This window comes from Nyctereutes procyonoides, unplaced genomic scaffold (assembly GCF_905146905.1).
Source record: "Nyctereutes procyonoides isolate TBG_1078 unplaced genomic scaffold, NYPRO_anot_genome, whole genome shotgun sequence".
Classification (NCBI taxonomy): domain Eukaryota; kingdom Metazoa; phylum Chordata; class Mammalia; order Carnivora; family Canidae; genus Nyctereutes; species Nyctereutes procyonoides.
The window spans coordinates 37,062,182-37,089,814 of record NW_026575133.1 but is presented as its reverse complement, the minus strand read 5'-3'; the positions used below and the strand labels follow the sequence as shown (position 1 = coordinate 37,089,814).

The following is a 27,633-nucleotide window of genomic DNA, read 5'->3' as shown; positions in this document are numbered from 1 at the left end:
CAACAAAAATGACCGGAATCCTGGAGGTGGAACATTCCTTCCCTGGAAGTGCGTTCATTCCCCGCGAGGGAAGCCACCGGGGCACTGTGGCTTACCGCCTCACTCATGTTTATGACCGTGGTCGCGGCCAGGTTCACACGGGTGAGACAGGGTCCCCCGGGGTTTCACCCCTACACATCTGCAGAGAGACGTCCACTGACAGAAGTGTTAGCCCAAGTTCACCTGATAACAGAAGTTCCTCAAGGCTAGAAAAAAAATGAATGAAATGGCTCTATTCTCATCCTGAAGCATTCCCAGGACCACCCCTTTGTCGCTCTCTATTGATACTCTTCTCTTGGGAGCCACAGCATCACCTGGCAATAATCCAGCGGGGTGCCCGTGGGAATGCCTCCAGAGTGAGATAATAGGAGCATGGAAACGGGTGAAAATGCAAAAGGATTGTTGACCATGCTTGACTGAAGACAGGCACGTGAAGATTCAAAAGTATAATTTTCAAATTAGAGAATTTGCAGCAGCACATATAGTAGTACTACATGCCTTTCAAAAAAAAAAAATTACCTCCCATCTCTTCCCTGGTTATCTCACTCAACTTTTGGCCTAACAACTAATTCTACCCTATGTCCTATTAAATGGCTTTGGCTAGGAGAGTGTGGACTGGAAGTCTGAAGGAAGTAGGAGAGAGGGAGGCTTTCAGAAGAGCAGAGAGCCTCGGGAGAAAGCATGCAGCATGCAACACGGGTCATGCATCCAACAGTCTTCCAGGGGGTGAGGCCGTGAGGTGGAAAAGCTCATTTCCGTGATATTCATCTTCATTAAGGACGGCGCATGGTACTCATCCAGCTCAACAGACTTTGAAAATAACTTTTCACTGATCATCGCATCAAAGGAAAGATTTTAGAAACCACTTGGGTCTTTATCTCCACGCCCCTCTGGGGACTGAAGGGAAACCCCTTAGAGAGAGGAGAGAAGGCCAATAACATTCTGCGCTGGTCAGGGCTGGGCCACTGTCGGCTCAGGAGGGCAAAAGCCGGGCCACATGTTGCTGGTGGCAGAAGCAGGCTGGACGGGAGTCACCGGTAGGGACAGAACCCTGGGATCTGACAAGAGGTAACAACTACCAAGTGACCCCCTAGGCTAGGCCAGAAACTGTAAGGACAGGTGGCCCCTGGCCCTATAGTCTCTGTCATAGGATTCTATTTGATGGCATGTGAAGTCATGCAATTCTCATCCTATGACCTTGGCAGACATACCATTGTATCATATGGCATTAGGGTCACACAATCTCCAACTCAGGGTAAAAGGAAGCCTGAAGTAAATCTCGTTTGTGGCTCTTGTTTCCATCATTTAAGACCTATCTCTCAGCCGAGCACTAATCAGGCTTGGTTTTGTTCTGTTTTGCTTTTCTCAAAGGCTCTGCCTGCAGACCACCCTGCTGTGCTCTGACTTCCTCCCCATCATACCTTCAGAGGTTCCGGAGAGGGTCCTGAGAGGCGCCAGCAAGCCGGGCAGCAGGCCCTGCAAAGGGGCGGCTCGGAACTCGGTGGGGATGAACACCAGGGAGGAATCAAATGCAATCTCTTCCAGCTCAGCCTGGTCGGCCGCCTTGCTCCCAACGGCAAAGGACATGATGCTGTTTCTCTTCAGCTCCTGGGCGGGCTGGCTGATTTCATCTAGGGACTTACTGCCTGTAATCAGCACCAGAAGCTTAGGGACCCCCTCGGCGGCCCGGTAGCCAGCCGAACTAGTGAACAGGTTGTCCCGAGCAAAGTCCAGAGCGGAGCCCGTGTACAGGACCGAGCCTTCCATGGGTTTCATTCTCCGCACGGCGGCAATGACTTCCCTCTTATTGGGGTAGCTATTGAAATAAAACTCGGGCCTCACAGTGTCTGCATACTGAGCCACTGCCACTTGGATTAGATCCTGTCCGATCTCCAGCCTCTGGATGACTTTGGCAATGAAGTCGCGGATTGCATTGAAGTTGGCCAGTCCCAGTGCGGATGAGCCATCCACCAGGAAAACTATGTCTCTCTTGTTGACTTCAATGACTGTAGGTAGCAACATCATAAGGTGAGTAGAATGGCCTTACCTATCGCGTCCAACTAAGACCCTCTATACAACCAACTCCACTCCAAGGGCATTCCCGTTTGCTCGGGCCAGCGTGAAGTCAGTGGGACCCCCCTGAAGAATCTGTCGTAACACACACATTAGTGCCCGCTGCATTCTCCCTGTATGTGGTGGCAGGATGGGCTCCTGACCCTCCCACCCCCACCCACTCTTAGTCCATTTCACAAAATAGTTGCAAGAAAACAAATTGAGTTTTAGTAACCGCCTGTTTAGTGCATTATCAGTAAAAAAAAAAAAAAAAAAAAAAAAAAAAGCCAGGAAGCTCTTTTCTGCCAAAAGTCTATAGGTTAGATTTGAAAGTCAGAATGAAGCCATAGCAGCTTAAATAATTAAAGGAGGCATCAGTGTCTACTCAGAGGGCCCTTCATTTCACAACTGTGACGTCATGAACATCTCCTACCAAGCTGATGGCACAAACATCCCCATTCCCTCCCGTTCTACTCTTCAAGCCTGGGTTTTTCAGGCGAAGGAAAGAGAAACAATTACTTGACATCATAAAACTTACACAAAGGAAACTGATGTCAAACCCAGCAAGTGGCATTGAAGTATTTCCATTCAAGAGACCTGCGTTGGGAAGGTGCTAGGACTGTGATAAACCACAAAGCAAAAGCACCTGAGCAAGGTCACTGCCTCGTGCCTGTGAGCTTGTGTCCACCTGCCATGTGAGCAGGTGGCCTGAGCCATGACCACGAGGAGCTGGGTCAGACACGACACCCCATCTAAACACCTGCTAGGGCTTTTAGGACTTATAAGGACATCAGTGGTTAAAGCTGAGGCAGGAATGCTTGTCATCTATTAAATAATTATCTGAATGTGAGCAGGCCTCTACCGCTCCACACCATCAGGTGGATTATGTGTCTTGACATTTGACTATCTTATTACTCATCCAAATTGTCCTCTTTTTAAGAGAAAACATGTAGATGCGCACAGACACAAAGCACCCGGGGACAGGCATGCAGGGACATCACTCTGGCATCAGTTTGTGGTGTGGGAACGATGAGTTCCAAGTCCTTAAACTCTCCATAGAGATGTGCAGATGTGTGGAATTCTCACTACATGCGTGTGCAAAAGACACTGCGTGTGACCCAGGCCTGCCTTCTCCTCCCCTCCACATGTACATAGAAGACATACATACGTACAGACAGCTAACCACATGTGTATGTTTAATGCACACACAGATAGTGTGTCTATTAACACATTAAACAACAGATAGTTGTCTTAATCTGCTGCCCGGATGCACGCACTCACACACACCCCTCCTCCATATTGATGTACAAGTAGTTCTGACCTGAAAAGCAGAGATTCCTGCATTGTGCGTGTGCGTCTGTGTGTGTGCGTGTGGGTAACATACATGGTGGATGAGCAGAAAGACAGGTGAACTGTCATCCTCGATCACCGGGCTGACTCCCTCAGCAGGTTGAGGGCAGCCTCTCATCCCCCTTCAGTGCGTGACATCCTCCTTCCTATCATGTGATGCCAACCCAGACAGAGCTGTCATTTGCTGGGCCTGGGTTCAAAATACCCTGGTTGGGAGGTGAACCTAAGGTCCGGCTGATCTGAGGGCTTTTGCTCTCACCTCTGGAGGTGGCCGTCACCAGCACATCCCGAGGACATCACATCCTCCCAGACCTCACAAGCCCAGGACCGGGGTGGCTGCCCTTGCTCTGCTGTGCTGCTGTTGGCAAATGTCCAGACCCCTCCTGTCACTTCTTCCCAGGGCTGTCTCCTTGCCACCCTACTCCCATCATGCTCAATGACTCAGGACCTTGGCCCCCAGTAAATCCTGTCCTCCCGTGCCGCCTCCCACCCCTACCCTGCAACTGCTTCTCAGGCCCCACCTGTCCTTACCATCTCTGGAGACTGCCATCCCCCACCCTCGGCCTGGCCTCCCACCTGCAGCTCACTCACCCTCCACCTGCCTCCACCATGCCAGGCCCCATATCTGCCCACCCAACTCCGCAGCCCACCTTCGGGGGCCTTGCCTCAGTTCCTGACAAAGCCCCCACCCTTCTCCGGGCTGTGCTGCTAGGGTAATCTGCACCAGCCCATGACAGCCAGTGCTGTTCTGGAAGCTTTCCTCTCCCAGCCTCCAGAATGACTACTTCATCCTCTGCTCTTGGCTCACACCTGGCCCGGGCCCAAGCCCAATCTCACCACATGGGTCACTGAGAAAACAGAAGCCACTGGAGGACATGCCTTCAGCTCCACAGGCACCTCTACCTCCCTCGGGGCTTGTCCTCTGCCCTCCCTGTCTCCTCCTGCCTCTCCTCCCCACCCCCCCACCAGCGCTACAGTGACACGGATCTGCCAAGGCCACCAATGACCTCCATGGGGACACATGCAGTGGAGCCCTCAGTCTCATCCAACTGAGCTTCTCAGCAGCTCTGGACACAAGCCACCTCTCCCGCCCTCGAGACGCACCATCCTTGCCAGGCTTCCAACATTCCACTCTGGCATCTCCCTGCACTGATCGCCCTCCCAGGTCACTTTCGAGAGCATTCCTTCCCTTACCCATCTGGCCTGGCCCCCTAGGCCCAGTTTCTCTCCCAGCCGCACTCCCACACCTCTCCTCTGAACCCACATGTGACTGTCTGTGACTGTCAGCACCCAGTGCACATGCTCACCTCAAACGTGACACGGTGAGGACAAAGCTGTTTGTGCTTACCCCCAAACTAGTTGCTTCTCCAGCCTTCCATGGATCAAGTGAGCTCCAGCCCCACTGCCTTCCAACAGTCCTGGAAAGAGGCCAGGCTCCTTTGCGTTGCAGGGCCACCATCCCTTGGAACACTGTCCCTCTGCTCTTAATCTGCTGTCCCCTTTCTATGCTGACAGGCCTTCCTTGGCCACCCTGTCTGAAGCTCTCTCCCCCTAGTCCTCCCCTTACAGCCCCAGGGTGCCCTCACCTACCTTCTCACACTCCCAATACTATGTCTGGTCATGGGCTTGCCCTTCCACCATCTTCCCATTACCCTGTAACAGGCCAGTGGCCGTCTCACTCTCGTCCACCACTACTGTTGTGTCCAGTGCTTGGCATACTGTCCACACCAGATAGCCAAGAATCTTTGTTGGGTATTCAAAGTGGTCACAAAGGTCAAAGATGTTTGTGAGTGAGGACCTAACGCTCTCACTAGGGAAAACTGAACTCAGAGCATGTGCTGCCCAGGAAGAAGAGTGTGGAGCTCCTCCTGGGACAGAAAATGTCTTCATCTAGTGTAGCTCCTTTGTCATAAATTCAAGAAATTGGAGCCCAGGGAAGTTGTGCGGCCTGCCCAGGATGGCACAGCTGGTTCACATAAGACCCAGGATCAAAGGCCAGGTCCCCGGCTACAGCCATGGTGTTTTCTCAATGTTGAGGAAACCTATGGAAACCATCTGTTTGTTTCCAAAAGTGTACAAATCCAGAGAAACCTTCATGGGTCGTATTCCAATCAGAAGGATGTCTAGAAATATCAAGGGGATTCTCAGGATGGAATTTGGCATCAATTCTGATTTTCCCTACCCAGCAATAATGCGGAATACCGTTGGTAATCTCTGGCGGACAGATGAGATCACCAGTCCAGGTAACTTGGTACAATTGGATCTGCCTAAACCCTAACTGCCAAAGCCTCAGGCACAGATATATTCTTCTTTACATTTTGAAAACACATTTTCACCTCCCACATTTGTTAAATGCATATTTGTTAGGTGATACGATTTGTTTTACATTTATAAATTACTCCAATCAGTCTCTTTCGCCAAAGGCCCTCCATTTGAATGTACGTCATGATTTCACCACTTGAAAGAACTACTCAGTAATCTGACAAGCACAGGAAAACAGCATCTCATAAATATCCCATCAAGTGAGTGTTTTGTTGTTTCTTACCTTCAGAAGTGTGGCTGTCAGTACCCAGCATAGGGTCTGCCCTCACGTACCTATGAGCACACCTGGTAACACACTGGCTTAGAGGCAGTGCCAAAGTCCAGGGACTAATTTTCTCAGAATTGCAATGAGACCCTGAGATCCATTTTTCAGATGACTGGATCGTAAGTAAACAATACGATGATGCTCACTAGCCTCAGAGTAACAGCTTTCTTGAATTCCCCTTAAAAAGCACACTTTCTTGACAATGCATGCATTAACAGGAGCTTCCCACTCACTCACAGATCTTGTGTCTTTCCCAACACTGCGACAAGCACGGACATCACATCCAAGAGCTGGTGCATGTCAGAAGGGTTCCACTGTGGGTACTTACAGGTTCTCCTGAGGTGGATCATTCTGTAGGTGCCTGCCTTACTTCTACAAAAACCAACACACAAAACACCCCACTCCCACACGGATGGCGAGAAGAGCATACGTACCTTCTGTGACAATGGTTGGCGGTTGTAAGACAATGTGCCTTTGGGCCACGCCAACAATGTACGGCAGTAATTGCTCCTGGAGGTCCCCAAAGCTACGGAATTCCGGGACAGTAAACACCAAGTTGTCATTGGTAGCTATGTGCTGAAGCTCTGCCCTGGAGGCGGCCTGGGCTCCGAGGCCAAATGAGAACACGCTAGCCTGCTTCAGCGCTACCACCCCGTCGCGGATCTCGTCACTAGAAGGCCCAGCACTTATGAGGACCAGCACCTGGGGAACCCCTTCCTCCACTCGGCTGCCCCCTGCCCGGGTGAAGTGGTTCTCCACCACGAAATCAAGGGCAAGGCCGACATTGGCCAGCTCCCCACCAGTGAACGCCAGGGCTTTCACTGCATCCAGAACCTGGGCCTTGGTGGAGTAGGTGTCCAAGGAGAATACGGTTCTGGGCTCATCACTATACTGGACCACCCCCACTCGGATCTGCTGAGCTCCAACTGAGAGTCTCTCAAGGAGATTTACAAGGAAGTCGCGAATGACTGCGAAATGGGCACTTCCGGTGTTGTTTGATCCGTCAATAAGGAAAATAATGTCTGCAGAATCTTGTGCTTTAAAAGAAAGAAATGCAAAAAATGTGAAAGCGTTAGAACAAGTGACCACATGCATTGTTCAGTGTTCTGACATGTTTCTTTGGAAACCAATAAGAAACACGAAATATGGACAAACAAAACACATGTTGATTAAGGAATGTGAAATTCTCTTTCAGTTCTGCATTCTGAATGGATAAGAGGCAACTTCTTAGGAACCATGGTGTAAAACGGGGCATTTATATCAGATTTTCATTTGTGCCACCTCTGTAGTTACACTTCAAAACATTGTAGTCACCTTTCTGAGAAATCATGGGCACATATTCTAGAAATTTCTATGAAATTTGGTGGGAGATGTCATTGCATGGAATTGTGCGTTACTATACCCACAGGAGAAGATAAGGGGGTGCGTGCTATGAACAGAGGTCCAAACGTGGTTTCTAAATTTTGGACATTTCTCTTATAATCCTCAAGTAATTATAGGAATTTTCTTTGTCCAAATCCACAGCTAGGAAACAGAATCTCAGGTTCACGGTTTGGTGACTTATCATCCCAGTATGTTAGACACTTGATTCCTTTGAGCAACGGTTTCTTCTCTTTTCTTTAAAAAAACAAAATGGCAGCAGCCATGCAACTCTGTGAATTTGAAAGGAAAAACTCAAGCTAACGTAAAAGTTTTCATCTTAAAAATACTTTCTTAGATGTTTGGTTGATCTTTTCTTTTTTTTAATAATTGATTTTATTTAAATTCAATTAGTTAACATACAGTGTATCATTAGTTTCAGATGTAGAGTCCAGCAAATCATCAGTTGTATATAACACCCAGTGCTCATTACATCAAGGTCTTTTCTTTTTTCATATGATGTTTAGTTGCATGGAATTCACATGCAGGTCTGGGATTAGGCTAGATGTCTTGCTCATGTGTTTTTGCTATTGCCTCTGTATTCAATCACATAATGCAGAACAATGTTAAGGAGAGTGATATGAAACCAGTCATGACATAATTATCCAACCTTATTTTTATGACATCCTAAACTGATTGCCTACACAGATCACAAGCCTCTAATAAACCCTGAATCAGAATTAGCTCTGGGGCTATACAGATGGACATGAGATCGGAGACCTAGGCCTCTCTTCTCCCCACAATGGCAAGCTAGAGACTCCCATCCCGTTACAGAGAATGGGGGTTACACAGCAGCACTGTGTAAGGAGTGGCAATCAATAATTTATAAACCTAAGTAGAATATTTCAAAGGGTCAGCTAGAACATTTAAATCAGACTGATTTAAAACTAGAAAAAAAGCCAAATCAGTTTGGTGAATGCTTTTAATAACTTAAATGTGTGTCAGGAACAGGAAAAGATTCTATGTGAGCATATATGATATTTATATTCTGAGATTTTAGGAAGCTGTATTTAGTGTATAATCACAACATGATACATAAAACTTTTCCTTCTGACCTTGTTAGTGGTCAGTTTTTACATGTAAAATGAATTTTTCCTTATGCCAGCAAAATTGCTTTTATCTTCGCTATGGAAAAAGGATATAAATCTAATATCATAAAATTCAAGAATTTTGCTATAGTGATAGTCTGTTCTTTCCCAAATACTCTCATAGTGTCAGATGAGCCAGGGATTACTAGAATCAGAACAGGTCTTTCTTCCCCCACTTACACAAAACTCCTGACATTTTTGCAGATGAGTTCCTTGTGTAGGGAAAGATATCAGTTTGGAAATATGAGATCTAATGAAAGGATTAATTTGCTACAGTAATTAAGATCTTGTATTTTTTATAAATGTCACACAAAAGTATGAAATAACAGGGGGCCCTTGCTAAGCATGCCGGAGCATTTGCTACTCTTTAGCCAAAACATAAGATTCCTGAGGGATCTTTGGGAGGATGCAGTGCCACAGAAATGGCCCATGGTGTCATTTGAGTCAGAGGCCTGAGGCTCTGCCAATCACACCACTATATTCCTCAACATTATCCAGGCCTGAACCAATGCCCCAGAGAGACAATGGTAGATCTGCCACTTTCTCAGCACACCAAGTCCCTTAAAAGAAGGATTGGCTATGAGCCTAGCTAGGGTCAGTAAGAGAAAAATGATGCCTAAAACCAGGCTGACACATTCCTTATTTGTTTTACTTTTTCATTAATTTATCCCACTATTATTCTGTTTTGGGTGCAATTTCCAGGAAATTCTCTTTATGGTACATAAAGAGAAGCCCTATGAGAAAATCCTTGAACTTTTCTCTCCTAAAAGCTGAAGAGCAGCAGGTCATAGAAAAATGTTGGATAATTTGTCATCACTGAAAAAACAACATTGTCCTCTAATGCACACAATGATGGACACACAAGGGCATGCTGTGTTATCCAGGAGAGCCGAAGCCTCAGACAGACACGGGAGCTATGGGTTCTTGTGTACAGCAAGCCATACCAATGACCAAGATTAACCCTAAGGATAACCAGGTGTCACTAAAAGTAAAAACATGACGTTGTCTGGCTTGCTGCTTTAACGGCTCATGTATCACACCCTCTGTGGCATTTTCTATTGAAAACTTTCAGGATGTCCATGGAAAAATCAGGCTCCTTTAACACTGTTGGAAACACTGTTTTCCTGAGCATATTTGTGTGGGTACAATGCCTTCCTTAGCTCATGGGATGCTTCCTCTTTTAAATAAAAAATAAAAAGATCACATACATACTTCCTATGCAAACATTAAATTGTAGATTGATTTCGTGAGTGCTTTGAATCTGTATTTTACAAAGAAAAGAACGCTCACACCAAAATCCTCACTGAATACAGACCACTTTTAGCTTTTGCTTCAGTGCAAAGCTTTTGTTTCTTAGTGGCATGCATTTACAAAAGAATGGCAAAGAAATTTTTAAAAACACAATCTCCAGAGACTGAGTACTTGAGTAGAGTTCATTTAAGAACACTGGGGACTTGTTGGCAAATTGAATTTAAATAAAATTAAAAAAAAATCCTCTCCAACTAATATTTTATCCACCAAGCTGCCATAATACATCAGTACATTTGATGATTTATTAGGCAAAAGTCACTTTCTGGTTGTGCAAATACTGAGAATCAAACTTAATGAGTTTGCAGAAGTAAACCTATGATATTTCATTCATGTACACCTGTGTAGAATGACATTTACCCGAATAAAGTTGTAGTCTAATAAAAAGAGAATAGCGGGGACCATTAGCATTGTATACACACCCATGTTTTATGATCAAGAACACTGTATGGGGAGAAGTTACCTGGTGGACAGGTAACGGGAAGAAATAGCCCTAACTTACTAGCAATCTCTATACTGCCCTCTGACTACCTCTCCCAAAAACCATAAGCAGAGAATGATTATTATTTTACTTTTTGCTGTGGAACATGCAGTGGGATGTGATACTGGAGGAATTGCAAAGTGAAGTTAATCAGAAAAGGCAACATAAACAGATTAATGTTCCACCCTGGAGCTGCTAGTGGCTTGGATACTAGAAGACGGAGATGCTTTCTTGGCATAAAAACAAAGGTTTTATCACCTGTGTGGAAACGTACTCTATTGACAGGCTCATTGTTCGTTTAAAGAATGGTCAAACTCACAAAGGCAAACTCATCCCGAGTCGGCCAAACCAGCAATAGAGAAAACACGCCCCGTTTCTCTACTGATCCCTTCACTGTTTCCATATGGATGAGTTCTCATCCCTCCATTCAGAAAGGTGATGGTCGGTGAACTACTGACACTGAGACTATCGGAGAGAATAAGAGGTCATCATAGATACTCTCATGTCGTTTCCTTGTGGCCCAGAGCATTTGGTTTGGGATGCTCTTGGGGGTGGTTCCCCAGATCCTTCTCTTATAATCTGGCAGGATCGACACGTCCGTCATAAAACATACGTGAGGCGTGTCACTCATAGCAGAGAACACGTTCTGGTGTCAAATGTAAATAATCCAGGCCGCTGCTTGCTCCCCTGTCAGAAGTAGACCTGCTGGCAAGGGCCTTAGAGTTCCCACACCTGTCACAGCTGAGCTTATGGATGACCAATGGGGAGACCCTCGATGAACAACTTGGGATTGGTCAGTCCTTGGAACCCTCCTCTCCTCTCAACTCCATTTGCCCAAGACGACTGTTCCTTCTCCCGATATCCATCAACTACTTCTCCAGCGCTCGCTTTCTGAATCTGTTTCGGGAACCTGACACCCGTACTGTGTTCCTACAATTCCCCCATTACCCCGATCTCAATCCAGAAAGATACACCTTTCTGGAATAAGACCAGACTCCGCATGCCCTCGTGTCTTTCCACATGCCCCTCCCATGCGGCCCTTTAGATTGGCCAAGTTATGCCTCAAAATCTCAACTCTTTCTTCTCCACGCTCCATCCAACCTGTTGAATTAACGAGAGAGGCCGACTTTCGACTTCCTTTCTCTGAGCCCCTGGTGGGGGGGGGGGGGGCTGGTGGTGACCACTTTGGAAAGCTTAGGAGGATCGGGCGGATCTTGCTCGTAGGGTCATTTCTGGGGTGCGGAGCCTCCTTTCTGAGGCTGCTCCCCACTTGCTCCTCTTGTTCGGAGGATCCTCCACCTCCTGTGCAGAGCTAAGTACCCTGAAGGATCTCCGTCCTTCCTAAGGGATTCCACATCACGCTCAGCCTACGCCCACACCACACACCCTGTGCTCACCTCCAGGGACTTTAACGTCTGTGTGGTAACCCTGGTGAGCGCCAGCCTCCCTGGTCTCAGCCGCCCCTCCCCAGGGGCCCTCCATCCCCTGGACACTCTGCACGTGAGGGCCGCCCCTGAGCAGCCCTCAAAACTACCGCACCCCCCGGTCTGCCCCTGGTCTCCCCCGTGCTCGGTGGCTCACACACCAGGCTGCCTCTAGCGCCCTCTCTCCCTCCCGGTCCACCCCGCTGTCCCCATCTTCCCCAGGGCGGGACCCCCACGTGGGCTGTTGCAGGGGCTGACTCGCCCCCTCCTGGGGGTTCCTTCCCGAGAAGGGCCTCTTGCCTCTCCATCACTGTCTCTCTTTGCAAGCTCCGCGGGCACTTCCAGCACCAGCCTTCGCTGCCAGGAAGCCTCCGTTCCCGGAACAGGTGCCAGGGATCTGGGTTAGATGCCTGCCTCGTACGACCCGGGAAGTGCCTCCCATGGGATCCTAATAGCAGACAGGCGTTCTTTAGAGTCCAGATTTACCTGTTTCACAGAACACCCCCTTGGAGGCAGGTGAAAGCTCCATTTCAGGAGACTCCAGAGCACGGTCAAACCTTTGTTTTTAGCCCCGCGAAGAGCCATCTCCTCCCGCCCCCCGCCCGCCCTAGCCACGGGCTTGCTCTAAGGCCAGCGGTTGCCAAGCTTACGTCCAAAGAACAGCGAGGCGGGCAGCAGCCTGGCAATGTTGCCATTACCTGTGATGTCTTTAAGGGTCTCCGTGCCTCCAGCCCCTTCCGGAGCCACGGATGATTGCACACAGGACACTAAGTTTCCTACTATGTCATGAAGTGAGGTAAAATTCTCTAGGTTGAACACATGCATATTGGGCGGTTCGCTTGCTATTTCTTTTAAGGCTCCTTCATCTGCATCCTCAACTCGAATTGCAAACACGTTAGGGTCAGCAGACTTAAGTTCCGCTGAGGGCAGAGCAAGGCGGTCGTCGGAGTGTCCATGGGTTAACACTACGATAACCTGAGGGACTCCGTCCCCGGCCCGGCTTCCGGCAGCCTCAGTGAGGTGGTGCTGCATTACGTATTCTAATCCTTTTCCAGTCTCATTGCTTCCCCCAATATAAGACATGTTGGAAATGTGGGAGAGGACTTCTTGCTTAGTACGGTAGGTATTTAACAGGAACTCGGTATGTGGGTTGCCGTTGAACTGGACCAGAGCAAAACGGAAATCACTGTCTCCCACAGCTAAAGATTTTATAACATCATACAGAAACTCTCGAACAAGTTGGAAATGTTCCTTTCCAATGCTCCAAGAGGAATCCACTAGAAATATTATATCGGCAGCAGCACCATTTTTGACATCTTTAAAAAAAGACAGTGGTTTAGATGTTTCTCCTGTTCAGGCAAGGACTTCCTAGCGGCGCAAAGCCTTCCTCCCTACGCTGCCCGGCCTTGTACTGCGCTGCCCCCCGGGAGCCCCGCCCGGAGGCCGACTTACCTGAGCCGCAGGCACCTGGCCGCGGGGACGCGACACCTGCTGGTGGCCACTCGCTGGCCCCAGTCCCATATGCAATGACCCTATACGTGAGCCATTAGCAGGCTCCAGAATGGGGAGGGGAACAGTCCCTGGAGTGTCTTTCAACTCAGGCGTGATTCCCTGTGACAGTTTGAGCCCCCAAGACCCACCTGATGAGACCAGAAGCCTATCTCCCATCAGAGGCAGCCAACCGGCGTTTTACGAGTTCATCCTTCAGTTTGGGCTCTGAGCCCCGAGAAGAAGGAACAGTGAGAACTTCTACTGCTTTACATTAGCTAGCCTCCAGCACTTCGGATAATTTGCAAGAAAAATAAATGTAATCAACCTGTCTTCCTTACATGAAGACTCGTGAAACTGTAGAGAAAGGCAGCGTCTCATTTTTCTCAGACTTTTTAGCAGGAGGTTGGTGCTCTAACTACTTCCTATGTATTTTTCAGGGCCAGGAAAGCCCTTGCAGATATGGAACACTATTTATGGTTTTCAAAGATGAATCCAGTCCTCTCTCAAAAGTGGAAGCTGGAGGCTCAGAGTGCCAGGCTGTGGGTGGCCAAAGAGTGCCCTTCTGCGCTGTAGGCCAGGCTGGCTGCACACAGCAAGCTCCTGGACTCTACTTACCTCAGGCTGCCCTGACACTTCAAGCAATGCCCCCCTTTCCTTAAGGTGGTGCTCACCTCCCTGCCATCTAAGGACCGTGGACCTCAGGCAGGAGGACCCCTGCCAGAGGCCCAACCCTCCAGGCAAAGGGGAGGAAGACCCGAGGCCATCCCTCCGAGCTCATAATGCACGAAGTATTCCTAAGTTTTCTAAAACTCTGCAAGCAAACTCTTAAGAGGGTTAATTCGGATCTATGTTTTCAAATAGTTTTGAGAAACTGATTTTTTAAAGATGTGGTGATTCTACATGAAAAAATGTCTTTTTGCATCTAGAATTAGAGAGGAAGGGTGATCCGTGTGTTCTGTTTTCAAGGAAGAATAATGTTCATTCTCAGTAATTGTCTTGTCCTGGTTTTATATGGTGTGAGACCAAAGCAGCACCAGAAATGTGGAAGACCTCTTCATTTGGCAAAATGTTTGTGATACAGACTTTCTGCTCATGCCCAATATAAAAACAAACCACCTGCAAAACAACTCCAAGATATCAAACCCAAGTTTTAGCAAAAATAAGCCATCTCTCACTGGATACAGAGCATCTGGAAAAGTCTGTACACTGAATGAACATCCCATAACAAGGGGCTTCACCATTCCTTCAAAGCAAGTCTAAGTTCTATCTCAAGCTCATGAGGTCTAAGATCTACAATCAGAGAACATATTCCTTTGAATAAAAGTAAGAAATGTTTCCGGATCTTACCTGCTTGATGCTGTTGGGCACGGGTAAGAGAAAAGCCTGAGAGAAAAAGACAAAAGATGGCCACCAAGGGCAAATGTCGATGTTTCCTCATTTTGAATGTGTCTAAGCACCAAGTGGGAACCTGAACGAGAAAATAGGGCAATGATCAGTTTTGATACTCAGATTACAAGCTAGTGCATCAAGGATTTATCCCTTTTGTGAAAACTGGTTTTGACTAAACAATAAATGAGACTCTTTGAATCTAGTGATTATATCCCTTTTGTCGTAGCTTAAAAAAATGCAATTAAATTTTCCTTCCTTTCAGATTAAGGAGGACAGCAAGTCACCAAAAAAATGGCAGAAAGAGTCAAGAGTCAAGGAACTTGTGGGCACAGAAAGGGACAGGTCTGTGATACCCAGCTGAATTTTGTAGACCCAGTTTGTAAGAATCCCTACTGTTTACAAAAAAAATGGGCTTTGCCCAAATCAGATTGTATGCAAAACACAACTGTGTCTTCTGGGACCACTTCAGATCTTGCCCTTACTCTGTGGTGGGCAATTTTTTCCTCAAGAAAACCTGCTGTGTGCCAACCACCAATCTCAGAATGGAACAAGTGCAGGGACACTGAATTAGCAAGCCTGGGAAGGCAGACCTGAGGGTTGACTATCTTCCTACCTGGTCTCCCATTCAACTGGTGGCTACACACATGACTTCCAATTGGCCAACCTCATGTTCAGATGGGCTCAGTAGCCTGTGTCACCAGACCTTTGCCCTGCAAACTGCATCATCTCCACACCCCAGCTCAGAAAATACCCCCACTCTATCAAAATCCCAATGGCATTTTTTTTCATAGAAATAGGGGCAAAAATCCAAAAATCATATGGAAGTTCAAAAGACCCAGAGGAGCCACCACTGTCTTGGGGAAGAAAAATATAGCGGGAGGTGTTGCATTTCCTGATTTCAAAACATATTACAAAGCTATAGTAATCAAAACAGAATGGCACTAGAATAAAGACAGACATATGGACCAATGGAACAAAATAGAAATCCCAGAAATAACTTCAAACCCATGTATGTGTCAAATGATCCTTCATCAGGGTGCCAAGGCTACATGATAAGGAAAGAACAGCCTCTTCAACAAATGGTGCCAGGAAAACTGTATATCCACACGCAAAAGAACAAAATTAGATGCTTACCTTACAACATGTACAAAAACCATCTCAAGATGGACTAAAGACCTAAACATTAAGACCTGAAAGTATAAAATTCCTAGAAGAAAATGTAAGGATCTTCATAACATTGAATATGGCAATGATTTCCTGTATACGACACCAAAAGTGTGTGCGACGAAAGCAAGAATAGACAAATTGGGACTAGATCAAACAAAAACTTCTGTGCAGCAAAGGGAACTATCAACAGAGTGAAAAGCAATCTACAGAAGGGAGAATATATTCCCAAATCATGTATCTGACAAAGGGTTCAAATATGGAATATATAAAGAAATCCCACAACTCAACAACAGTAACAAATAATAATTATCTGACTTAAGAATGGGAAAAGCGCTTGAATAGACATTTCTCCAAAGAAGATACACCAATGGCCATTAAGCACATGAGAAGATGCTCATGACTCATCATCAGAAAAATGCAAACCAAAACCACAATGAGCTATCACCTCACACCCATTAGAATGACTACTATCAAAAAATAGTTAACAACAATTATCAATGAGGAGGCAGGAAAATTGGAAACTTGGTGCCCTGTTGGCTATAGTTGGTGCACCATGCAAAATGGTGCAGCCACTATAGAAAACTATATGGAGGTTCCTTAAAAAGTAAAAAATAGAATTACCATATAACCCAGCAATCCCACTAAAGAGCATATACCTAAAATAACTGAAACGGGATTGTGAAGAAATATCTGTACACCCAAATTTGTTGCAGAATTACTTACAATAGCCAAGAGGTAAAAGCAATATAGATGCCCATCAATGGATGAATAGATAAATATGAGACATGCATACAGTGGAGTATTACTCAGCCTTAAAAAGGGGGGGGATTCTATCCTATGTGATATCATGGCTTAACCAACCACACCACCCAGGTGCCCTGAGGACATACACTTTAAAACAATGTAAAAGTACATTGCAAGTGTACTATCCATGATTCTTTCTATTAAAATTAAACATTGGATTTTTCTATCATCAAAATGCATCCTACTGGAAAACTGTTTTATGGAAAGATTGTCCACGTCATTTAAATTCTACTGGATTCTTTCAAAAAATATAGCCAGTTCTTTCTAAAACAACCTGCAATATTGTAATAGGTCAAAACCTTTTTTTAAATATGGCATCCACAAATTTCAAAAGACCTGTCAACCTCTCACAAATGTGTGCGCAATTGTATCTGTGTATAAAGGGTTTTCTGAGAGCGGGGTCCATGGTCGCATGTGACTCTGAAAGCATCTAGTCTACCTCCCCACTAAAGTGTAAGCACCATAGCATCACTGCTTCCATGAAAAATTTTAATGCAGATCTTTCAGGGTGTCCAGCTCAGTTGTTTTAAATATTTGATCGATGCACAAGATACATGATTAAGAATTATAGCAAGAGAGGGATCCCTGGGTGGCGCAGCGGTTTGGCGCCTGCCTTTGGCCCAGGGCGCGATCCTGGAGACCCGGGATCGAATCCCACGTCGGGCTCCCGGTGCATGGAGCCTGCTTCTCCCTCTGCCTGTGTCTCTGCCTCTCTCTCTCTCTCTCTGTGACTATCATAAATAAATAAAAGTTAAAAAAAATTAAAAAAAAAAGAATTATAGCAAGAGAAAAATCATAGGGCCTCATCAGAAATCACCGGACCCATGCACTCCATGTGGAAAAGAGCAGGACGGGAGACAAGATCTGCCCACCCACTGCTGGGTGTGGGACAGGAGTATCACCCGTCTCCCAAAGGCAACCTTCATAAACAGGGGGCACTGGGTGTTCAGCAGTTGCCAACAGCTTTTTAATCATCCCTCCATCTTCCACAGCATCACATCTAAGAAGTCAGATTCCAAGAGGAATCCACGAATCCTCTCATACATTAAACCCTGAGTAGAGTCTCTATTGAGAAACTCCAAAATAATTTTCTCATCTTTGATAAGGCTCAAAAAAAAATCTAGACTGTAATGAGATGAAATCTCTAACATCTTCCTGAGGCATTACTCACTTCAACTCTCCTCTAAGGAAAATGAATTTTAAATTGGTTGAAAACGACACGTAAAATTTCTTTTATTTCTGAGATATTCATCTTTAGAAGAGTAACCCCATAAAAGAAGTGCTACCCACTGAGAACACAAAGTAACGAAGTGAGTGTGCAGGGCGCAAGAATTATCTTTTCTAAAATCTACCCAGATATTAAGGAGAAGGGAAAGGAGGGGCGGGGAGGGGGGGGGCATGAGGACAGAGGGTAAAAGCTCTTCCTGTCCTAGAGACGATGCTTGTGTTACCCAAGCCCCACTCATGACCGATGAGCTCACGTGGTTTGGCCGAGCTGATTCCCAGGTGGGGAAACTGCCTTTGGTCCCACACACTTTTCTTGCCATCATGCTTGGGAGCCAGTCATGTGGTTCAAGTATTCCTAGCCCAGCTGTTGAATATTTGTTAATGTTTCTGTTTGCAATTAAATCTATTCTATTTATCATGTCATGCAGTCCAAGTTTTTTAAGTGAAGTTGTTAAAAGATGTCAAACCTCATCTTCCCACATGATCACCGGGCTTGCTCATATTAATAAGGGAAAGGATGCAGCCACTCCCTCATCACCCCCCTCGCAACCCTCCCCATCACCCCAGCAAATAGAGACAAGAGGGCACAAGTAGTATTTAGGGCACTTCTATCTCGCCAGTGGGATTTCATTTCCTCCTTCCAACAACCCAAGGACTGCACCCCGCCCACCCCCCTGGCCATTTTTTTTTTAATTTTTTATTTTTTATTTATTTATGATAGTCACACAGAGAGAGAGAGAGAGAGGCAGAGACAGGCAGAGGGAGAAGCAGGCTCCATGCACCGGGAGCCCGATGTGGGATTCGATCCCGGGTCTCCAGGATCGCGCCCTGGGCCAAAGGCAGGCATCAAACCGCTGCGCCACCCACCCCCTGGCCATTTTATAGCCGGGAAACTGAAACCACGTGAGGCAACGCGCTGTACCCAAGGTCACATGGATAAAACAAGTTAGAACCAGAATCCTCACCAAAGTCTGCATTTGCAAAGCCCATGGGAAGAATCCCAGGAAACCCTGAGAGACCATGCCAGGTCTGGCCCCAATCCGAGGAAACTCCCCATCTCTTCTAGGGAAAAAATAGACTTCCCTGGGGACAGAGTCTGTGTCAATAGAATCCATTTGTGTGCCACCATTCTTTTAAATATGAAAGAAAAACCAGAATTGGCCGCTTGCAACCCTTGGGTTGGGTGGGGTGAGGCGCTGCTTCTTCGTGTCACAGATTCTGTGTCTAGAAGGCAACAGATTTGATCATAGAACTTCCTTTTCACTCTCATCTTTCCATTTGGCGTTAGTAATGCCTTTCCCCGCTCTGCCTCATTCTGAAGAGGATTCGAGGTGCCTTTCCATTTGAAGCAAAGATACCTCTTCTTACAAAGATTGCCTCACAGAGACCTCTGACTCGCAATCGTACTGGGTCGTATTCCAAAGACTCTCCCAAGCTATTTTGCAACTCCATGAAATTAGTTTTCATAAAGTCTACTCAAAAGCTTTTTCATTTTCCATGTCTGGAAATCTTTTTTTTAGAAAGAGACACACACATGCACACAAGGAAATCATTTTGAAACAAAGGCTTAAATATATCCAGAGGCCTCATTTTGAGGGCATTTATTGGGTCTTCTCCGAGCACAGCTGTTTTAAAGTCAGGCTGGTCCTCCTATCAAGTTCTGGGACTTCTGTTAACTCTGATGTCCTGTGTAAAGTGAGAGCTACGGAAATCGTTGAAGACCAGGCCGGCATGTGTCCTATCTGCTGTGAGAGGAGAAGTCACACTTCAGGAAACCCTAAGGGTCTTGAGTTGGCAGTCACCCTCCTTCTCCCTCCTTCTCTTACTCCCCTTCCCTTCTTGTAGGAATCCTGGGTAAGGAGTCCTCCTCACCTGCCCCTCACTGGGAGGAGGAAGTAAATAGAGGATTTTTTTTTTTAAGATTTATTTATTAGAGAGAGCGCACAGAGAGAAAGGGAGAGGGAAAAGGGAGCCCGACGTGGTGCTCGATCCCAGGACCCCAGTATCAGGACCCAAGCTGAAGGCAGACTCTTGACCGACTGAGCCACTCAAGTGCCCTGAAAAGAGGACTTATCAGGTCCTCTGTTAGGAAAGGAAGAAGGTGGAATTTAATGGATTCCTGCCACTTGAAAGAACTTTGGGGGAATCCTCAAAAGCAAATGCATTGGAACATCTGGAGAAACCGCCCCGCCCCCAAATCGGAAGGTGGTCTTTTAACTGTTTATTTTACAACTTGAACCTCATCTTTCCCTTCTGTGAAAATGCACAAGAGAGTATCAGCCGCGCATACGTATCTGTAAACCATTATCGGTTTGACCCAGGATCCGAACGTGTTTCCTGTGATAGCGAAATGTTAACTCTTCTGATTATGTGTGTTGGCTCAGCCTTGCTGCCACCCACCATGTCCTTGTTAGACACTCAGTAGCCAACCCAAGATCTTTCATCTCTGGCTCCTCCTGGTAAAATCAAGTAAAACGATACCCATTCAGCAGCTCATGCATTTAAACAGAGCAATACAGAAAGGGGGAGGCTGTTTGGATGTCCCCCCTGCAAGTGGCCTCCTTCCTGCATGAGGGCACGTGTGAGTGTGTGCTGAGCACTAACAGGGTGAGCTTCCTTCCCCCCTTAAAGGCAACCTGAAGAACCTCTCGATAGATATTTGGAAATTGATTTAAAAGACAGATTCCTAGGGTACAAGGTAATAACCAAGAAGCAGAAGGTTCCACGTCTGCTGCAGTTGGAAAAGCCTGACACCACCATGCACATGTAGAAAACATCTTGCCCTCTTGAAGACAAGGCAGCCAGGCACGGCTTTTTCTCCATTTATCCTGCTAATGATAAACATTCAGCAGAGGCTAGATCAGATTTAACATCAAGGCAGAGAGTACCTTCGAAAACACTTCAAAAGAAATTGTACAAATGTCCGTCCCGCCCCAAGAGACACGGGGCTGCTCCCCCAGGCTGGCACTGGCCTCCGCACCCCACCCCCCAACCCCTCCTTCCCTGGCCACGGACTCTGCTGTGCCACTGCAGAATGACTCAAAGAGGCTAAAACGTTCTCACTCTAGTAAGGACAAATTAAACATTTTTGCTTTCTACTCTGAATCACCATCAAGTCTGGAAGAGAAAATTATTTTAAAATAGACTTTATAAAAAAAATTAAGTTGAAACGTCTAATTCAATATTATCCACACTGGATTTAGGGTAACAGCCTGGAAAAATTCTACTTCCTTACCTCTCTACCAGTAATGGTCAGTTAATCTCCCCAGGCTCACTTAATTTATGTGTGAAATAAGGCTAACTGAGAGACACTCGGACAGATGGGGTCTTGCTACGATTTCCGTCCATCTGTTTCCCTGGGACTGACCGGGGCTGGGTCTCCCCCTGACCCCATGACAAACAGAGAACCCCCCAGGGGCACATGGGGCAATCTGTGAGCCTCGGCCCAGCTGGCTCTAGCTCTGGGTGCTGGACCCAGGCTGCTGAATCAACTGATGAAGATTGCAGAAGAGAAAAACCAGTTTCCTGGAATGGCTTCCCTTGAGACCTGAGTCATCTCCAGCTGCTGTTCAATTTTTAATTTTCAAATTAAATGGACCCATGAGCTCTTGCCTTCCAGTGGCCAATTCTCGACGCTCTGGATCCGTGAAAACTAAATGTATAGTGCACCCCAGGGAAATTTCTCAGAGCTGGTTCCCACTGCGCCTTCCCCTGGCCGCCCCTAACTGGTGAAGCACGGCCGTGAGTCTGAGCATTCAGGGAAGACAGCGGGATCACAGTACTCTAGAGGCGGCCGGACCCCCCCACAAAAGACTCGCAATTTACCTTTGGGAAAGGGTTTGGCAAAATTTTTCATGTTTGTCTTATTTTTCTCCTCTTGAAGATTTTTTTTTTTTAAACAATGACCTCTCTGCTAACTCAACTTAGAATACACTACTCCGTAGAAGACTGGTCAATGGGAAGGGGTGCCTTTCCTCACATGGGAGACCCTAAAATATTCTCTAACGACTTTTACTTCCTTGCTATCCCTGGTCCCGGGTATCTGCTTACGGGCTCACATTAATATGGGCAGGAGCGCCCAGAAATGCTGACTGTGCTCTGCTACTAGAGCTGTGACCTCAGGCCAGTAAATCACCTCTCTGAGCGTCCGAAATGTCAAGGGCGTGGAAAGCATCCACCAAAGGAGTCATTTTTTTGATATTGAAAATAGCCAAGTGGAAATCACATATTTGCCAAGCAGAGGGTGGAGTCTCCATCTCAATCTCCCCCTCCCGCCCCCGCAGCCCTCCCCAAACCCCACAGCCCCCATGTACACCCGGGGAGCACAGCAGGGCTTATCAAGCTTGAACAAATATGGGACCACGGGGACCCACTAGAGAGTTAGGTACCTTCTCTTTGAGTTCTGTTGCTCAGGAGCCCGACTGTGGCTAGCTCAGGCCAAAAGCCTAGGCTAACCCTATGTCTGAGAGTCAGTAATATATATATATAATATATATAACATATTATTATTATTAACAAAGATTTAAAATGGGACGTTCATAATGATAGTCTGCAAGAATTCTTTAAAAAAGGCTCAATCAAGTACGTTGCCTATTGGGAGAAAGTAGGAAAGGGCTGGCAGTGAAAAGTCTGGGGATTTGGGGGGAGTGACAGAATCAGCTCATCTTAACGTCATTCCTGCCAGTTTTAAAGTTCAGGAATCCTACCTGGAGACCGCACGGCCTGAAAATGCAAACTCGCTTGGGTTCTGAAACCACTTACTGTCCATTTAAACTTTTCTCAGGAGATGAGGGCAAAATGTTTCTCTTATAAGCTCTTATTTGGTTAGTGTCCGTGTCGTGAAATTATTCGAGGGCAGAGTGCCTCATTTCAAGGCATAATTTCACCTCAGTGTCTGAGCACAGAAAAAAATGTAAAAATCCCAAATTTAGTTCTACTTTAGATATTACAGTCCCATTTAAAAATACATGTGTTTAAACAGTCTGAAGTTACCCGTGAGCCCTGCTGAGATGGCTATGGACCTACTGCCTGCAAACCCAGAACCCCACCCTGAAGGACTCCCACCCCTTGGAGATTTTTCTAGAGCTTGGAAGGATACACCGCCCTCTAGAGGAAAGAAAACCCAGCTGCGTTTTCAGGATAGGCTCCCCCCCCCCACCCAGGGATGAGGGTGCTTGCTCCTAATTTCATCTCCCTCCCAGAATTGAGCTCTGAAACCAGAAGGTGTTAAACAGGCACTGAGGGGGGCACTTAATGGGATGAACACTGGGTGTGATGCTATATGTTGGCAAATCAAACTCCAACAAAATAACATACAAAAAAAAAAAAAGCAAAAAAAAAATTATGCTTCCAAAAATGGACATAATGTGGAGAGCCCCCATAAACCAGGACGCTGTGCGTGCTGAGTGGGGGGCGATCATCCCCCATGCATTAGAGGAAGCAAGCAGCATCTTTTCCTTAAAGCGGAGGAGAACCTTCCAGAATTTTTACACTGGAAGGACAGACATCATATCTGGAAATGCGGGGGAAGAAGAGAAGCGTCCTTGTCTAGTTGCAAGCGGTCTGAATTAGCAGCAATTTTTTAAAGCTTCCCTGCCTTGAAATTGGAATTATGTTGGGCCTCCATTTCCTCAGCTAGAGCTACTACCGGGATTTTTTTTTTTTTTTTTAATGTCAGGTCACTCCTGGAGCTGTCGGCTGTTGGTGCCACAGCGGAGTGGCTTTTTCCTGCCTGCTTTCCACGGTGAAGGCACCATGAGAGCCCGTGGGCCGCCGTGGATTCTTCTCCAAGACCTAACAAATCCTCTCGGGTTCCTCCGAGAAGAACAGTGACCGAAATGAATTGTCAAATAAATCTCTGGGCTGAGGTCATTGGCATGCCTGCGAGGCGGTCCCATGGGACAGACTTTGTGGCTTGCTGGTGACTTATAAACCCTAACTGTGGAATTTCACATGCAAGTGGGTGGTGACACAGGCTGCTGGTAAGGACCATACTTTATCTCCTTGTCTAAACATGCTGAGCAAGCTCACAGGCCGGAAGCTCCCCAGCAGGAACTCTCTAGCGACTTTCAAAAGGGACGGGATGGAGGACCCGAATGGCAAGCCAGCTTCCAGCAGTGCCCCCTGCAGCCCCCTGACCCAAAACTACCGTCAGACAGGGAGCTTCATTTGAGCCACAAATCAATCATTAGAGGGGTTTCTTCCTACTTGATCATCAGTGATGTGTTAGGTTCTAAGCTACAAAAATGACCGAAGGGGCTCCTGTGGACAGAATAAAGGGAGGTGCAGAAATAAAGACATTTCTATCCAGAAAGATCTCATATCAAAAATGCCCTGAAAACCTCTCGTTTGGACATTTGCCATATTTCCATCGGCTGAGACCCACAAGCATGGTGGGGTGGGGCACACATCCTTCCAAGAGTTGGAAGCCAAAGGCTAACCCTTCTAGAGGCTTCCCCGGCCACCTCCCAGGAAGGTGGGGTGGCCACTCCCTCCAATTTCTCCATAGGAAAAAGGCGGGATGGCCACACTTCTCCAGCTTGGTGTGGCCTTCTCCCCCAGACCCTGTTCTCCACCCAATGTCTTCCTCGTTCTCTCACTGCTGGAGTTGGGGAAAGAGAAAAATAAGCCTCGCGGTAATGACAACCCCTCCCTCAACAAAGATGGTCAAGACCACGAGACCATTCCTATATGTTGAGTTCCTACAAAAGCCCCCCAGCCTCCACATCCCTGTGTCTTCACCCTCGGCAGCAAGTCCAGGTTAAGAATGAAGTAAAGTACAAATGCCACCCCGGTGGCCCCCAGCCCCAGAGGTGGCCTGAATGAGGGAAGCCCACTCCGGTCCAGCACTCCAGTCCTGTAGCCCACGCCCCTGCCTGTCAGCAAGTTCCTAGCACCTTTTCTCCATATCTTGGAGAGCCCGAGGGAGCATAAACCCATTTCCCCATTACTTAGAGTAGAATAGGACAGAAGAACGCTGTCCTATGGGGGGAACCTAGCACATGGCTCGTTCCAATCCAGAGGTAAATCAGCAATGGGATCCTCCATTGCTGGGCCATCTGCTTCCCTGAAATGGTGAAGATCTCAGCCACCCACTGGTTCTGCAGCTTCTGCAAGTGATTTAGCATCTCAGAGCCCCCGCCTCGGATTCTGCATCTTCCAAACCAGGGAGCCACACCTCAGTGGCTTCCAATCAAGAATCTCTGCCATGGTCTTTGGCCCAGCAAAGAACTCAGAAGTTCTGATAATGTCCAGCAGCCAACTGCTTTGCAATAGAACTTCGGTCAGGACCCAAGAATATTTGATTTTTAAAGCCATTTCTGGCTCGATTTTTTTGAAGTCTTAAGAATGGGTGCCCTGGGGGACACCTGGGTGGCTCAGTGGTTGGGCATCTGCCTTTGGCTCAGGGCGTGACCCCGGGGTCCTGGGATCGAGTCCTGCAGGGAGCCTGCTTCTCCCTCTGCCTGTGTCTCTGCCTCTCTCTATGTGTCTCAGGAATAAATGAATAAAATATTTAAAAATAAAGGGCAAGGGGAAGAATGGGTGCCCTGGGAGGTTGAGAAGGATCTGCCCAAGGGCTCTGAGCACCTTTGCAGCTCTCAGATCCTACACTTCTTGGGTGGAGAGAGCTGTGTGCCGGGTGAGAAGCTGGCTGGCATGGGTCAGCACCCCTGCACTCCCTCTGGGAGCAGAACACACCCCTGCACTCACAGCAGCTTGTTCTTGGACTCCAGACCAACCTCTAAGTGTGAAATGCTGATCTGTGTCACACTCCCCCGTACTTCCCTGGGCCCTCCCAGGGACCCCACCCTGGTCCACTCTCTAATGCTTGAAACCAGTCCCCAAAGCAGGCTGGCAGCTGTCAGGGAGCACTTTCCATCCTTGGCATCCCAGATCGGCAACAGGCCTTGGGCTCCCAGCTTGGCACCCACACCCCATCTGGGCAACCCGGGCCGGCCTCTCAACCCCAGGAGCCCTGCCTTAACCACGGGGCCTGCCACCCCAACTCCAAACACCTTCTCCTCCTCTGACCTCGGCAGCTCCTTTCTGCAACCGCCCCCCTCCCGGCCCAGGGCAGAGACTCCTACGGTGACCTCGGGTTCCTGAAAAGAGGAAGCCCGGGTGGTACCGGTCGAGGAACTCTTGACCTGGCCCTGAGCCGGGGCACCAAAGTCGCCCCAAGCCCCCGAGGACAGCGCATGCGAGGCCCCAGGGGGGAAGCCCACCTGCCGCACCCCCCTGGGGGACAGCGGCTCCCAAAGTGCTGCTGCTCCACAGGGAGCTCTTGAACCCTCGCCAAGGCGCTTCTGCTAACCAAGCACATTCCCCCGGAGTCTGCGAGGGCGAGGGGACGTCAGAGGGCCAGCCGGGCATCCCGGCGGAGGGGCAAGCGCAGGATGGGCACAGCAAGCCCCGGGCGCCCGGCGACGGCCGCCCTCGGCCAACCGGGGGAGCCCCGAGGCCACAGAGTGAGAGGAACACCCAGCGGATCCCCCGAGGGCCAGGAACACGTCTGGAACAGCGACCGCGAGGGCCCCCCAGAAATGCTCTCCCGGGGCCCGTCTCCTTGTTGCCCGCAGGCTCCGGGAAGCAGACAGCGCGCACTTACCCTGAGCAAATGTGAAGAAGGCTACGTCCCGGGGCCTCTATAGTCACCTAGGTTCGCATGGCTTTCCCCACTCGCGGCGGCTGCTTTCCTGTCTGCAGGAGAGGAAACCCTGGCGTCCTCGCCGGAGCCTGGAGCGCAGGAGAACTGAGTGGCCTTTGGGGGAAGACTGAGCTCCGAACTGGACCCGATCCAGGGATCCAGGCAGCTCCTCCTCCTCCTCCTCCTCCTCCTCCTCTTCCTCCTCTCCCCTCCCCTCCTCCCGACCCCTCCTCTCCCCCTCCCCACTGTGGGCCTGACCCAACTGTAAATGAAAACCAGACTCCCTGTGCTCTGTTGCTTCTGGCCCCGGCTGCAGGCTGATGTCACCCACCGAATACTGTCTTCACCCTACAAGCCTTTAGCCGGACTCCTGCAAACCCCAACTCTTGAAAAGAAATCCACCTCTTCCACTCAGTCGTCACCTTTTGGGCTGGGCCCCTGGTGGCAAAGGGAATGAAGTTTAGAGGTTCCCCCCCCACCCACCCCCCCTGCGGGTATCCATGGTTTTCCTGCAGTGTTTTCCAACACCATCTGCAGGGAAAACAGGAAATGCAGTCTCCCCCTCCACCCTTACCACGCCCTCCCATTTCTCCTTGAAGTTTCTGAATAATCGAGACTGCTCCTAATAACCTCCCTTTCAAATAGAAAAAACCGGCAATTCACATCGCCTCGGCCTTCCGCCAAAGCAAAGCTCTGTGCAGCAGTAGTGAAAGGACAAGGATCTGAAGCTACTTCTTTTTGAAAAGTTGTCTACACAGTGATTCTGCGCGCGAAGCCGGTGGTCCCGTTCTAGGACACGGACGAGGTTTCCTTGCTCAGAGTTACAAGAAAATTCTTGAGAAACAAATTGCCAGGCTTTGCACGTTTCTCGGCACTTTGATTCACGTTATCTCATTTCTCCCAAACATCTACCACTGCAGGCACCTTAAATAGATATATTTGTCTCTCTCTTTTTTTTTTTTTTTTGTTAGATGAGATTATGGTCTCATTTTACAGGTGAGAAAAACCAGGGTTCATAGCAGCACTTGGTCAGAATCCCAGCCTTGGACACCCCCGCACCTTCCCTGCTCTCCAGCACGGACCCTTGGTGAGATTCACGGGAAATATCAAGATCCCTCTGATGGATACTTTGGACTTTGAGATCTTTCTGGAGCCGAGTA

The 27,633-nt window shown here is 47.9% G+C and overlaps 1 protein-coding gene across 8 annotated transcripts in view; it reads right to left on the bottom strand.

Annotated features, from left to right (window-relative positions):
- Positions 1-26,823, bottom strand: part of COL6A3 (collagen type VI alpha 3 chain) — an 80,855-nt gene extending 54,032 nt beyond the window's left edge. For 2 of the 8 annotated variants that reach the window (XM_055300538.1, XM_055300541.1), the window contains exons 1-3: positions 26,435-26,613; positions 14,587-14,707; positions 1,461-2,045 (exon numbers count right to left, since the gene is read on the bottom strand). In XM_055300538.1, the coding sequence (XP_055156513.1) occupies positions 1,461-2,045; positions 14,587-14,677 (676 nt within the window). In that variant the 5' untranslated portion in view covers positions 14,678-14,707; positions 26,435-26,613. Of the gene's footprint in view, positions 1-1,460; positions 2,046-6,462; positions 7,066-12,446; positions 13,065-14,586; positions 14,708-26,434; positions 26,615-26,804 lie in introns of those variants that run through there. The other 6 variants (XM_055300535.1, XM_055300534.1, XM_055300536.1 and 3 more) reach the window with 6 other exon arrangements.
- Between the last annotated feature and the right edge of the window lie 810 nt (positions 26,824-27,633).